Below are 13,859 nucleotides of genomic sequence, written 5' to 3'. Positions count from 1 at the left end.
GTTTGTTTGTTTGTTTACAATATTTGTGGTGGAGGGAAGCCTTGTGTTTTGTTTATGTTTTGCGGTAAAGCCAGGTCAATCGGTCCGACCAAGAAAAAAAAGAAAGTCAATGGATAATTCCAAGGTTGTCCAGAACGTAACTAATACATAGTAACTGTAATTTTTTACGTGATGGGTGGCACCTCACTGGCCCAATTGAAGCCCAACCCCACCAACTTGGAGTTTTCAAATTCAAGCCCAACCCAATCCAATCTTCCAAAATAAAAGATTGGGCTTTGCAACCCAACAACAATTTCGTACATAAAAAACGCCACGTCGACCCGGTCACGTGAGCACTACCACGGCTGACGCGGCGTCCGCTGATTGGCGGGCGCTCGTGGAGTTGCCAAGCAGCCAACAGTAGTGTTTTGGGTGCATCACTTCTTCTTCGTCGAGACGTAGCAGCAACAGAAGGTTTCAACACCTCCTCCTCCTCCTCCTCCCTGTCTCTGCTTCTCCCTGGTTTTTGGGACCTTTTATTTTTCTCTGATATTCATACAAATATGAAGTTTTTGGTGTTTTTGGTTCAAGTTTTGTACGTTCTCAGCCACTTCGTCTCGGCCGATCAGATCTTCCTGGATCACCTAGGTAAATTACCCTCTTCTTAAATCCATCCACGTCCCTCTCAAATTTGCGTAATTTCAGTATTTCTGCTGATTTTTGTAAAACCCATCTGTTTTTCATAGCCGTTTTTCTCTATTTGACTACAAAATCATGTCTTGCGTGCCAAATTTTGTAAATTTCTCAACTATATATATATATATATATATATGTATGTATGTATGTATGTGTATGTGTATATATTTAGGGTTTTAGTGTTCTATTAATTATTTTCAATCAGCTTCCGAGCTCAAAAGTATTGGCGGAATTTTCAGTTATTTGGTAATTTACAGCTTCTAGCTTAATTAGTTTGAAAGCACTTGAGGGTTCGTAAATGTTTAGCCTTTAGATTGAAGGGCCATGTTTTTCTGTAGGCTACTTTCGTGATCAGTTGGCTGGATAGCAATTGTTAGGATTTCAACTCGATGGATGGAAGTTTGTTGGTTTAATTCGATATATTGTACTGCAAATTTAAGTTCATTTTGATTCTTTATCGTTTGATGAGCAGGTGGCGCATTTCGTCGCAGCTCTCGTGAACCAAAATACAGGATTGAATTCCATCCTGAAGACTCACCTTTTCATCCTGTAAGCTAATACTGTATTTTTTATCTATCCATTGTTTTACTTGTATTTGTTGTTTGTTCCTTTGACATATATAAAGATTTGATGCCAGGTATAGATTTTTAAGAAGTATATTTCTTGCCTTCTACTTTGATTTGTAAGTTTATCATCTCCTATTGATCGTGAAAATGCTCGATTTATTCATGCGTCAATTCGATTCTTCAACAGTTCTCCATCCCAAAATTGCACACCTTATATATTTTCTTTGGTTTTCCTTTAGAATAAGCGATGCATTAAACATTTGCTCCTCTTCGAACACTGCCTTGTATCATATAATGGACTTAGATGAATCATTCTGTCACTTATTTGTTCCACATTATGGATAAATTTGTGTACTTCACTGATTTGTCTCTGAATTTTTCACTTGTCACAAATATGTAGTATACTTGTTGATCTAATGATTGGGTACGAACATTGCAGGATGATGGTCAGGAGTCTGTGGTTATGCCAAATAACAATGGACAAAATTTTATATGTTACTTGCCTAAGGTAGAGGAAGCCAAGAGTGGGAAGCAAGTTCTCCAGCAGAATATTAGCAGCATGATTGTGGAAACTGAGAAACGAATTAAAATGAAGACACCGGATGAGCTGCTTGAAGTACTGAAGGACCAATGCTTTATCAGAGTAAGATCCATGACATTAAAACTCTCTTTATCATAGTTATGTAACTTATAAAACTACTATAATACATGTTTACATGTTTACAGTGCCCCCATTAGTTGATGATGCATGTACTGTGAACTGCGCTAACATAACCAACTCCTTTATGCAGCAAGAGGGTTGGTGGTCATATGAATTTTGCTATCAGAAGAGATTACGACAAATTCATGTGGAAGATGAAAAGGTATTGTGTTATGTGCCTCTCACGTGCTTGCTTTTAAATGTTCTATTCTTCTATTGTTAGTTCTTATTTCTTTTGTGTGCTTGGTAATATGTTGTTATAACTGCATACAATGAGAGGAAGTGGGATAATATACACGAAGTGTAAATAAGTTCCACATGTATCTAGGTGATCTTGGCCTTTGATGTAGTGTTGGCACACAGCATTTGATGCATTCCCACAAGTGATTAACTACTAAAGTTTTAGAGTTGGATAATCATGCCTATTCGGTGTATTGTGGTTCCCCCATCCTTGTAGTGGTTACAGTGGTATATTTAGTAGCTGTGCTACAGGAGCAGAGTCATTGTTCCATTTGTTACGTTCTTGACCTTTTCTTTTCCAATTCATTAGTGTTATTATCATCTTTTCAGATATCTCATTTCTTATTGGAACGCTTTCAGAAGATTTAAAACCTCATAATAATTCTCGTGGATTGGCTACTTTCTTCTCTTATTACAGGTGGTTCAGGAATTTGTTTTGGGTGTATATGATGGAGAGGCCACTGTTGCTGTCAACCAGAACCTCTCTGACATATCTACACTCAAAGATCCACGCTCAAAAGATGCATACCAAAGGTATGGGATTTGGCCTTTATAAAATGTGTAGGACAAGTTTGAGGGAAATATTTCTGCGGATAAGATAGAAGAGATTGACTATAATTTATGAAATTGTACGACTCTTGTAGGTACCATGCTCATCAATATACAAATGGGACTACTTGTGATCTTACAGACCTGCAACGAGAGACTGAAGTATGAAATTATTATATTTCTGTGGTTTTAAATTTCCTTTCGCTTCTCTCCTTCTGCCTTCCGGTCCTTACTTCATACACATTTTGCAGGTGAGATTTGTGTGCGCAGAGGGCAAAGCTATGATTAATTCAATTACAGAGGTATCCACATGCAAGTATGCAGTTACAATCCAATGCCCCAAACTTTGCAAGCACCCGTGAGTCTCCATCCCTCCCTCCCCCACTCCAATACGTTTTGTGCTTGTGTTTTCTTGCGACGTATGTTACTACTAGCTCCTCTAATGACTAAGCTATTTTCCCAAACAGAGCATTCCAATCAGAGAGACCAGTATGGCAGACAATTGATTGTAACGTGCTTCCCAAGGATTACAAGGAAACCAGAGTAGAGGAAGAATCTAATACGAAGCAGAAAGTTACGGTTGCAGACACAGATAGTGAAGATCCCTCTAATGAGCTTTCGGATGAGTAACATGTGCATTGATTCACGTAATCTTTGTGAATAGCAGTGATAGTCAACTTTATGTACTCTTGTAGGAACATATTCATCGACATTCTTAATACATTTCCTTGTTAAGGTTGTCGTCCCTTTACCTCTGTTTACTCCGGAGGACTTGTGTCATGTAGGAGTTAAAACTGATGTGTATGTTACTCCAAAATCGTTCATTATCGAACTAATCTCATCATAGTCGATTTCAAAATAATTTCCGCTGCCCTACAATCTTAATATGAAGATTGAATTGCTTTCTTTCTTAACTTCGTTGTTCAAGCAATGTTAGACAAAAACATGTAAATTGCATTGACGACGATTGGGTTGTAAACAAAATGAGCTGTTTATATTAATGCCAAAAACAGCAAGAGATGCCGTGAGGATAAACGACAGAGAGAGCAACATTGATCGTCTGGAATGCCAACGGTAACTGTGAAGGTAACTGCAATGCAATCACCATTCACCAAACCTAAGTCGATCACCTACTTTGTTTTCATATATACAACTCACATACAATGATTTCCTTTTATTCTTAAAGTTGGGATCTTGTCATTGGGACGGCGATGCTCTTTCACTCTCTGCCTGTCGAGTCCAGCAAAGCCAAATACTCGCTTATGGCCGCACCTTCTTCAGTAACTTCAAGGTCATAGTCTGAGAATGCATCTCCTTGTGCCAGTTCTCCAGCGAGTGCATCTTCCATTTCTGCATCACGTTCTTCACTAGTAGCTGATGGACCTCCAGCTTCGCCGTTTTGATCAGCATTATCTAGCCTTGAAACAAGAGAATTCACAATATCATTAGCAACATCAGCAGGGATATTGCTGTCAGCGGCAGCTGTGGGAATCGCCTGAGACTGGTTGTTGGCAGCATTTGTGGGGTCTGTTGCATTTCCTGCGAGCAACTGATGCAATGCTTGCTCCAGTGTTGCCCCATCACCAGCAGTCTGAAAAGCTTCAATCACTGCATACAAAGGTAAACATTAGAGCCTAGCTAGGTGCCTCATAAATTTGTTACTTCTGAACCACGTTCTTGCTATTAAAAATTGAGCATTAGTTTCTGATATCTATAATGTATATTCTTAGATTTGATTGGTATTTCACTAACAAGTACCTCTTGATCTTTCAAACCCCATGCCTACAAGCGATTCAATTGAAGAATCAATTGCTTGGCGCTGTCGTTTCCTTTTCTTTGATTCAATGTATACCTACAGGTCGGACAAAGTTAGTAATGTTAGAGTCTAAATAAATTTCAGTTAAATCTTTTTATAGAGAACGCAATGAACCTGTATGGAAGAATTAACTTCTGGATTTGTCAAATCATCCAATGCCTTCTCAGCATCATTCTCGTTTCTTCTAAGTGATTCAGCAGCAAGCTCCTTCTCAAAACTGCAAATTCAAGCCACTTTTATAATGACTGAACAGGGAACCCAGAATTTGTATGCAAGATTGAACTTTAAATTGAAAACTGATGAACCAAGTCTTGGCTTGCTTACCCAATGGAGACCAATTGGTTCAATTTCTCGATATCCACAGCTTTCTTCAATGGTGTTGTCCCATACTTCTTTTGCTCCCTGCCAATTTCTTGGTCTAAGTAACACTACAGACAGAGAACTTGAAAAAAAAATCTATTTCATAAAGACACTCACATAATTTCATTTCGTCGCTGAATATCTTCTTCCCGTTTTTGGGCTCTCTTTGCCTTCTGCTCAACAAGAAAATCAACAGCACTAGATACATCTTGATTGCTCATCCGCAATGCCCTTTTAGAATCTCGTTCTTTAAATCCCATGCTCATAACAAGTGATAGAGCTTCATCTGGCACTTGTAGCTGCAATCAACAAGCGAAAAATGTACTTAGGAGGAAGTTGCAATGTAGAGATGGTAGGTTACTAGGGTTCTGTTGAAACTACTGGAATCACCAAGAAAAATGAATACAAGCATATGAATTTTGTGGAGGTTAAAATAATTTCTGTTCTTTTTTCGAATTCAATCATTTGGAATATGTAATGTGAAACATGGTGGCAGTTCAGAAAAATTCAATTGCAAATTTCAGTGCAACTAATGAATGCAGAATTCCAGAAGAAGTCAACTAACCTTGGTGAATTTTTCTTGTGCAGAAGTCAGCACCTTCCTTGATTTATCGTACTGGCCACTATGATACGCAACCACCCCTTCCAGTAGCTCCAGTCTCAAATATCTATGACCAGAAAATGAAAAGTGATTAGACCAAAATTCTCCCAAGCAAGGCACGTTTAGGTAAAATACAGGTCGCAGTAAAATACTTACAGTGCAAGTTCTGGATAGCGACCTCCCTGAAGGAGTCTGACACGAGAAGAGTCCTTTCCATGAGCTCTCTCAATACCTTTTCTGGCTTTTTCAAGGCGAACTCCTGCCACTGCAAGCCAGCTGATATCTCGGAGCATGAAATAGCACCAAACCATATCGATTTGGAGTATAGGAGGATTGTCAACAAGCTGAAAGCAAGCACGGAGTCAAACAGAAATAGTAGTATATCTAAGGAGGCACAAATTTTGATATAGTTTAACGGTCAAAGTTGCAGGGAGGGCAAGTCACAATAATATGGCTCAAAGTGATAAAAATCTTTCAGTATGGCTCACTCACCTCAATAACCTTCGGGTCACAAAGAGAGAAAGCCTCCTACAAGAATGAAATAAGCACACATGGGTTAAGCAACACGTTTAGGCACATAATATTTCCTGACTGAATATTTTAATTTATGATAATTTACTTCACATACAAACATGTCTGAAACTGATATAACTAGCACTGGCAAGGTGCAAGCCATAAAAAAAATGTGATATTCCCTTCAAGGTCATCAAATCAAAATATTATCCCGAGTTTAAGGCAGAAACTGACCTCTCCCATGGTAAGCACTTCTAACGCGTCTTTGTAATTTTGTCTTTGAATTAGTTGCTTTGCATTCGTATGAAGCATCAGGCCCATCATAATTGCCCTGTCAAATGACAAATCTTCAAACTTAGAACGCAATTGTATACCCTTCAACTTCTCATAAAAGGAGTTAAGTGCGGACATCTAATTGCACAATGAAAAGTATTGAAACTTAACTATCTATCATACCTCTGATCAGTCTCGGATCCCAACTCTACTTTCTTTCCACTTTGATCTTCAAGAACTATATTGAAGTCTTCAATCGGCAATGATCCATCTGCGTGTCTCTTGGCCAATGCAGTGGCAGCTGCCCTGTAGAGTTAATATATGTACAATCAAGTTAAAACTTAAATATAGACATAAACAAATCAATAAAACTGAACACGTTAAATGTGCATATGCCTGCTGATATACATATGAACAATTTGGGACCATTATCAACAAACAACAACAACAACAACAACAACAACAACAAAGCCTTTTCCCACTAAGTGGGGTCGGCTATATGAATCCTAGAACGCCATTGCGCTCGGTTTTGTGTCATGTCCTCCGTTAGATCCAAGTACTCTAAGTCTTTTCTTAGAGTCTCTTCCAAAGTTTTTCTAGGTCTTCCTCTACCCCTTCGGCCCTGGACCTCTGTCCCGTAGTCACATCTTCGAACCGGAGCGTCAGTCGGCCTTCTTTGCACATGTCCAAATCACCGGAGCCGATTTTCTCTCATCTTTCCTACAATTTCGGCTACTCCTACTTTACCTCGGATATCCTCATTCCCAATCTTATCCTTTCTCGTGTGCCCACACATCCCACGAAGCATCCTCATCTCCGCTACACCCATTTTGTGTACGTGTTGATGCTTCACCACCCAACATTCTGTGCTATACAACATCGCTGGCCTTATTGTCGTCCTATAAAATTTTCCCTTGAGCTTCAGTGGCCTACGACGGTCACACAACACGCCGGATGCACTCTTTCCATCCAGCTCGTATTCTATGGTTGAGATCTCCATCTAATTCTCCGTTCTCTTGCAAGATAGATCCTAGGTAGCGAAAACGGTCACTTTTTGTGATCTTCGCTAGATTGCTCCGGTTATTAGTGTGGATAAGTATATAAATGGATAGAGATAGGAAATCAAACACAAGATGTACGTGGTTCACCCAGATTGGCTACGTCCACGGAATAGAAGAGTTCTCATTAATTGTGAAGGGTTTACACAAGTACATAGGTTCAAGCTCTCCTTTAGTGAGTACAAGTGAATGATTTAGTACAAATGACATTAGGAAATATTGTGGGAGAATGATCTCGTAATCACGAAACTTCTAAGTATCGGAGTGTGGTGTCGTCTTGACTTGCCTTATCTGTCTCATAGGTAGATGTGGCATCTTCTCTGGAAGTACTCTTCCTCCATCCAGGGGTGGTATCTTTAACTGGTGGAGATGCACAAGGTAATGTATCAATTTCACTTGAAGCTTACTTGTAGTTTCAGGCTTGGTCAAGCGCGATACAAACCATGTAGTAGGAGTCCCCCAAGTCGCTGAGCTAGGGGTCTGCTGAAAGAGGTGACAGACAAGGTAAGCAATCAGAGCTCCGACTGATTGTTCACCTTCTCCCCATCTTGCAGCAGCATGAAGGATAAAGAGAAGAAAAATGAGAAGCGATGATATGAGATACTTTTGCTTTTGAAGAAGTAACTTTCCACAGGCTTATTCTTGAACTGAGCTGGAGGGTTTTCTGGTTTCCTCCAGAGTATAAGGCCGACTGAAGAATTTGAGGGTCAAAACAAGTCCATCAAATCTAGAGTACGTTCCACCCTGCTGATATGGGATACTTTTGCTTTTGACAGAGTAATGGATGTATCGGCACGTGTGCTGTTACGCTTGTCTCCACATGCTTCCTTGTATCCTTCGCACTTGCCCTATCTGTTCCTCAAGCAGATGCGGAATCTTCCCTGGAAACATAAGATGTTAAAGATGAGTACTCGAGAGCAATGCCAGGTAAGTAATCAGGTAAGGGGTTCCAGGCAGTCAGTTCCTGGCTGGAAGCTTGATTCCAAGTGCTGACTGATTGCTCTCTTTCTCCTTGTCTTGCAGGTAAAAACAAGGCCAAAAGAAAAGACAGGGAAAAAGCATGATATGGGATACTCTTGCTTTTAACCCTGATGATATGAGATATTCTTGCTCTAGTAAAGCTTGTTTGCAGAGGTATTATCGGGGGGAAAGAAAGCTGAATATTTCGAAAGGCTTCGTTGGGAGTGCCCTCTTAGATATGATGAAGGGTTGAGCATTTTTGCAGGTCTGCCTGTCCGTTGGGGATTGAGGTCGACATATATAGGAGTCTCCCTAACAACAAGTAGTAATGATATTCCTTTACCCTGCTTGGTCAAAGCACGGTAGTGGGAGCTGCCAGTTTCACATGTTTTAACTCTGTCAGAGCACTTTGAAAAGGTGGTCTGTGGTATCTGGCTCTCGAGATTCGGAGAACGATGCCTCTTCGATTTTTGAGAAAGCAATCATGCTGGGGGTCTGACTCTCGAGATTCGGAGAGCAGTGTCTCTTCGATTTTTGAGGAAGTAATCATGTTGGGAGTCTGGCTCTCGAGATTCGGAGGGCGGTGCCTCTTCGATTTTGGCGCAAGCAATCTTGTTGGGAGTGTTGTCTCGAATGTGAGTAAAGGTTGGGCATATTTGCTAGTCTACCTTGCCACGAAGCACAAAGGTTGACACATAGGGACTTTCCAATTATCCAGCAATGGTACTGTTCCTTTACCCTCTCTTCGATTTTGAGAAAGTAGTCATGTTGGGAGTCTGGCTCTCGAGATTCGGAGGACGGTGCCTCTTCGATTTTGGAGCAAGCAATCTTGTTGGGAGTGTTTTCTCGAATGTGAGTAAAGGTTGGGCATGTTTGCTAGTCTACCTTGCCACGAAGCACAGAGGTTGACACACAGGGACTTTCCAATTATCCAGCAGTGGTACTGTTCCTTTACCCTTGTGGGTAATAATATGGTAGCTAGACCTTCAAAATTTATGTGTCTAAACTTTGTTAGTGCTGTTTCTTTGCTATTCTTTTACCTTTCTTGGTCAGAGCGATGTAGTGGGAGCTGCAAGCTTCACGTGCTCAACTTTGGCAGAGAACTTTGGCAAAGTTATCTGTGGTACCCATGAGCTATTGTTGCGTGTGGGAAGTGGGTGATTGAACAGTAAGATTCATGTGCTTTCTACTTCACCAGAAGTCTTCGACAGAATGCCCATAATTTCTGCAAAGCTGAGTGTGCGTGTGACAGGTGCTGACAAGGCTAGAAAAGTAGGTGCCTCTTCGATTTCTGACATCGGCCCTCGTGGTCTCTGAGCAGCCCAGCTTTTGAGAAAGCGAGCGCCTCTTCGATTGATTCGGAGAACGATGCCTCATCGATTTTTGAGAAAGCAATCATGCTGGGGGTCTGGCGTGCCTCTTCGATTTTGGAGCAAGCAATCTTGTTGGGAGTGTTTTCTCGAATGTGAGTAAAGGTTGGGCATGTTTGCTAGTCTACCTTGCCACGAAGCACAGAGGTTGACACACAGGGACTTTCCAATTATCCAGCAATGGTACTGTTCCTTTACCCTCTCTTCGATTTTTAAGAAAGTAGTCATGTTGGGAGTCTGGCTCTCGAGATTCGGAGGACGGTGCCTCTTCGATTTTGGAGCAAGCAATCTTATTGGGAGTGTTTTCTCGAATGTGAGTAAAGGTTGGGCATGTTTGCTAGTCTACCTTGCCGCGAAGCACAGAGGTTGACACACAGGGACTTTCCAATTATCCAGCAGAAGTACTGTTCCTTTACCCTTGTGGGTAATAATATGGTAGCTAGACCTTCAAAATTTATGGGTCTAAACTTTGTTAGTGCTGTTTCTTTGCTATTCTTTTACCCTTCTTGGTCAGAGCGATGTAGTGGGAGCTGCAAGCTTCACGTGCTCAACTTTGGCAGAGAACTTTGGTAAAGTTATCTATGGTACCCATGAGCTATTGTTGCGTGTGGGAAGTGGGTGATTGAACAGTAAGGTTCATGTGTTTTCTACTTCCCCATAAGTCTTTGACAGAATGCCCATAATTTCCGCAAAGCTGAGTGTGCGTGTGACAGGTGCTGACAAGGCTGGAAAAGTAGGTGCCTCTTCGATTTCTGAGAGCGGCCCTCGTGGTCTCTGGGGAGCCCAGCTTTTGAGAAAGCGAGCACATCTTCGATTTCTGAGATCGGCCTTCGTGGTCTTTGAGCAGCCCAACTTTTGAGAAAGCAAACGCCTCTTCGATTTCTGAGATCAACCCTCGTGATCTCTAAGCAGCCCAGCTTTTGAGAAAGCAAACGCCTCTTCGATTTCTGAGCAGGCGCCTCTTCGATTTCTGAAGCTCCGTCGAGTGCAGATTTTTATAGGGGCTGGCATTAAGTTCCAAAGCACACTTGAATCTCCACCAGTAGAAGCTTCATTCTTGCACTTCTAAGATCTTGATTTGTCCGACCTCTTCTCTCTTCAACACCTTTGAAAATGTCTGGCCCCTCCGACCGTCGTTTTGACTTGAACCTTGTTGAAGAGGCAGCCCCGCCTTCTCCAGACAACATATGGCGCCCATCCTTCGTCTCCCCTACTGGTCCTCTTACCGTTGGGGATTCCGTGATGAAGAATGATATGACCGCTGCGGTGGTGGCCAGGAACCTTCTCACTCCCAAAGATAACAGACTACTTTCCAAACGGTCTGATGAGTTAGCTGTTAAGGATTCGCTGGCTCTCAGTGTTCAGTGTGCAGGTTCTGTGTCTAATATGGCCCAACGCCTATTTGCTCGAACCCGCCAAGTTGAATCATTGGCGGCTGAAGTGATGAGTCTCAAACAGGAGATTAGAGGGCTCAAGCATGAGAATAAACAGTTGCACCGGCTCGCACATGACTATGCTACAAACATGAAGAGGAAGCTTGACCAGATGAAGGAAACTGATGGTCAGGTTTTACTTGATCATCAGAGATTTGTGGGTTTGTTCCAAAGGCATTTATTGCCTTCGTCTTCTGGGGCTGTACCGCGTAATGAAGCTCCAAATGATCAACCTCTGATGCCTCCTCCTTCTAGGGTTCTGTCCAGTACTGAGGCTCCAAATGATCCCCCTCCGGTGCCTTCTCTTTCTGGGGCTCTACCGACTGCTGAGACTTCTCCTAAGCAACCTTTGTGAAGGCTCCCTCTTGTGTGTTTATTTTGACTCATGTATATGTACATATTTGTAGCTTATCGGGGATATCAATAAATAAGCTTTCCTTCATTTCAACGTATTGTGTTAAATACACCAAAGCCTTCTTCGCTAAGTTCTTTGAATTTTCTTTTGTTGAAGCTTGTATGTTGAAGCTTTCAGAGTGGAGCATGTAGGTTGGGGTAGTGTTCCCTTAATTTCCCGAGTGAGGAAAACTTCTCGGTTGGAGACTTGGAAAATCCAAGTCACTGAGTGGGATCGGCTATATGAATCTTAGAACGCCATTGTGCTCGATCATGTGTCATGTCCTTCGTTAGATCCAAGTACTCTAAGTCTTTTCTTAGAGTCTCTTCCAAAGTTTTCCTAGGTCTTCCTCTACCCCTTCGGCCCTGAACCTCTGTCCCATAGTCGCATCTTCTAATCGGAGCGTCAGTAGGCCTTCTTTGCACATGTCCAAACCACCGTAACCGATTTTCTCTCATCTTTCCTTCAATTTCGGCTACTCCTACTTTACCCCGGATATCCTCATTCCTAATCTTATCCTTTCTCGTGTGCCCACACATCCAACGAAGCATCCTCATCTCCGCTACACCCATTTTGTGTACGTGTTGATGTTTCACCGCCCAACATTCTGTGCCATACAGCATCGCCGGCCTTATTGCCGTCCTATAAAATTTTCCCTTGAGCTTCAGTGGCATACGGCGGTCACACAACACGCCGGATGCACTCTTCCACTTCATCCATCCAGCTTGTATTCTATGGTTGAGATCTCCATCTAATTCTCCGTTCTTTTGCAAGATAGATCCTAGGTAGCGAAAACGGTCGCTCTTTGGTATTTCTTGATCTCCGATCCTCACCCCTAACTCGTTTTGGCCTCCATTTGCACTGAACTTGCACTCCATATATTCTGTCTTTGATCGGCTTAGGCGAAGACCTTTAGATTCCAACACTTCTCTCCAAAGGTTAAGCTTTGCATTTACCCCTTCCTGAGTTTCATCTATCAACACTACATCGTCTGCGAAAAGCATACACCAAGGAATATCATCTTGAATATGTCCTGTTAACTCATCCATTACCAACGCAAAAAGGTAAGGACTTAAGGATGAGCCTTGATGTAATCCTACAGATATGGGAAAGCTTTCGGTTTGTCCTTCATGAGTTCTTACGGCAGTCTTTGCTCCTTCATACATATCCTTTATAGCTTGAAAATATAGGAACACTAAGTCCACGACTTCCTTATTGGAAAAAGTTCCACTCTCCCTCAACCAAAAGCTCGAGAGTATTCACTATTTTTTTAGGTCCAACTCCGCACTCTTGTGAATCAAGCAGCCTACATATCCGGATATCCCCAGTTAAGGCACTGTTTACAAACACTATAATATTGCTGCATACAATCTAAGTGAGTAATACTGAACACATGACCTCAGAAACACAAACCTAAAGTTCAATCTTAATTTGGACAAAGCTTATACCATTTCGACTACCAAAACACCATAAAAACACAAACCTAAGATTCAATTGTTCTTTTCAACAGAGTCATCAAACAACCAAATCCCAGTTTAGTTTTTCGATCAATTCCCGACCTTAATACCGAATGCTTGAATCAAGCTCCAAAATCATAGTCCCTAAATTGTGCGTAAGATAGTAACATCAATCAAATTCCAATACGATTTTCTCACTCAATCCGAAATCAAAAACACGAAATACACAGTTCATGAACAAACAAAAACCCAAACAGCAAACCATAAACATACAAACTAAAAACCCATCAAAATTGAACTGATTCTAACACCAAATTAACTTCTATAAATTACATTCTTCGCCAAAAACCAGTACTTTCATCAAAATTAAAAAAATTCAAGAGAAATACTCACTTGACTCGAGTCAATCTTCGGGAGCGTTCCTCCTCAGCCATCAACTCCTCCTTCAACGACTTGCCCTCCTCCGCGCACACCCGACTGGCAAGAATCTTGGCGTTGTTCTTGATACCCACTTGGGCGAGTTTCTCATCGCCGCCGCCGTCTTTCAAGACCCTGCCCGCGCAAATCAGATTGATCGAATTGGGGTCGCAGTTTGATCGTTTTGCAACCTCGTCTCGCAACATGGGCACGGTCCAATTCTCCAATTCAACCTCCAGCACGCCCGCCCATGTCCCTGCAATCTTCAGCTTCGACGCCATGAGAGACTAAAAGTGAGAGAGGACTGATTGTAGTGTGGGGTATCGATGAAGAAGACGGAGACTATGGGTTAATAACAATATATATATATATATATATATATATAGGGGAGAGAGAATGTCTTGGTGAACAAGGCTTAAACTTTCCACCGTGTTGCGTCGGAGCGCAGAGTCTAATCTAATTCGAGTCTTATGTGTA

General features: G+C 41.7%; 3 protein-coding genes across 3 annotated transcripts; 1 reads left to right on the top strand and 2 right to left on the bottom strand.

Moving 5' to 3' along the window:
• Nucleotides 1-423: 423 nt before the first annotated feature.
• On the top strand, nucleotides 424-3,592 carry LOC126602405 (protein OS-9 homolog). The gene is made up of 8 exons (XM_050269256.1): nucleotides 424-627; nucleotides 1,148-1,224; nucleotides 1,681-1,884; nucleotides 2,033-2,104; nucleotides 2,600-2,715; nucleotides 2,826-2,892; nucleotides 2,982-3,088; nucleotides 3,198-3,592. Exons 1-8 carry the CDS (start codon nucleotides 543-545, stop codon nucleotides 3,358-3,360), a joined length of 891 nt encoding a protein of 296 aa, XP_050125213.1. The 5' UTR covers nucleotides 424-542; the 3' UTR covers nucleotides 3,361-3,592.
• A 110-nt stretch (nucleotides 3,593-3,702) lies between these two features.
• Nucleotides 3,703-13,735, bottom strand: LOC126602392 (uncharacterized). Its single transcript, XM_050269237.1, has 11 exons — nucleotides 13,359-13,735; nucleotides 6,477-6,599; nucleotides 6,255-6,351; nucleotides 6,000-6,035; nucleotides 5,664-5,851; nucleotides 5,472-5,574; nucleotides 5,024-5,205; nucleotides 4,871-4,948; nucleotides 4,661-4,763; nucleotides 4,489-4,582; nucleotides 3,703-4,338 (listed from the first exon to the last, which is right to left on the bottom strand). Exons 1-11 carry the CDS (start codon nucleotides 13,661-13,663, stop codon nucleotides 3,950-3,952), a joined length of 1,698 nt encoding a protein of 565 aa, XP_050125194.1. The 5' UTR covers nucleotides 13,664-13,735; the 3' UTR covers nucleotides 3,703-3,949.
• Nucleotides 6,775-12,683, bottom strand: LOC126602404 (uncharacterized). The gene is made up of 2 exons (XM_050269255.1): nucleotides 11,852-12,683; nucleotides 6,775-6,893 (listed from the first exon to the last, which is right to left on the bottom strand). The coding sequence occupies exons 1-2, from the start codon at nucleotides 12,672-12,674 to the stop codon at nucleotides 6,775-6,777; spliced, it is 942 nt and encodes a 313-aa protein (XP_050125212.1). The 5' UTR covers nucleotides 12,675-12,683.
• Nucleotides 13,736-13,859: the final 124 nt, after the last annotated feature.

This window comes from Malus sylvestris, chromosome 15 (assembly GCF_916048215.2).
Source record: "Malus sylvestris chromosome 15, drMalSylv7.2, whole genome shotgun sequence".
In the NCBI taxonomy this organism is placed as follows: domain Eukaryota; kingdom Viridiplantae; phylum Streptophyta; class Magnoliopsida; order Rosales; family Rosaceae; genus Malus; species Malus sylvestris.
Note: the sequence above shows the minus strand (reverse complement) of the source record. Positions and strands in the feature narration are given on the sequence as shown.

Coding starts and splice junctions, on each gene's coding strand:
- LOC126602405 (XM_050269256.1), top strand. CDS start 543: ATGAAGTTTTTGGTGTTTTTGGTTCAAGTTTTGTACGTTCTCAGCCAC. Junction 2,105..2,599: donor TTCATGTGGAAGATGAAAAG/GTATTGTGTTAT, acceptor CTCTTATTACAG/GTGGTTCAGGAATTTGTTTT. Junction 3,089..3,197: donor CCCAAACTTTGCAAGCACCC/GTGAGTCTCCAT, acceptor TTTCCCAAACAG/AGCATTCCAATCAGAGAGAC.
- LOC126602392 (XM_050269237.1), bottom strand. CDS start 13,663: ATGGCGTCGAAGCTGAAGATTGCAGGGACATGGGCGGGCGTGCTGGAG. Junction 6,352..6,476: donor GGATCCGAGACTGATCAGAG/GTATGATAGATA, acceptor GTCATTTGACAG/GGCAATTATGATGGGCCTGA. Junction 4,339..4,488: donor GGGGTTTGAAAGATCAAGAG/GTACTTGTTAGT, acceptor CTTTGTATGCAG/TGATTGAAGCTTTTCAGACT.
- LOC126602404 (XM_050269255.1), bottom strand. CDS start 12,674: ATGTATGAAGGAGCAAAGACTGCCGTAAGAACTCATGAAGGACAAACC. Junction 6,894..11,851: donor CCGAAGGGGTAGAGGAAGAC/CTAGGAAAACTT, acceptor GTAGAGGAAGAC/CTAGAAAAACTTTGGAAGAG.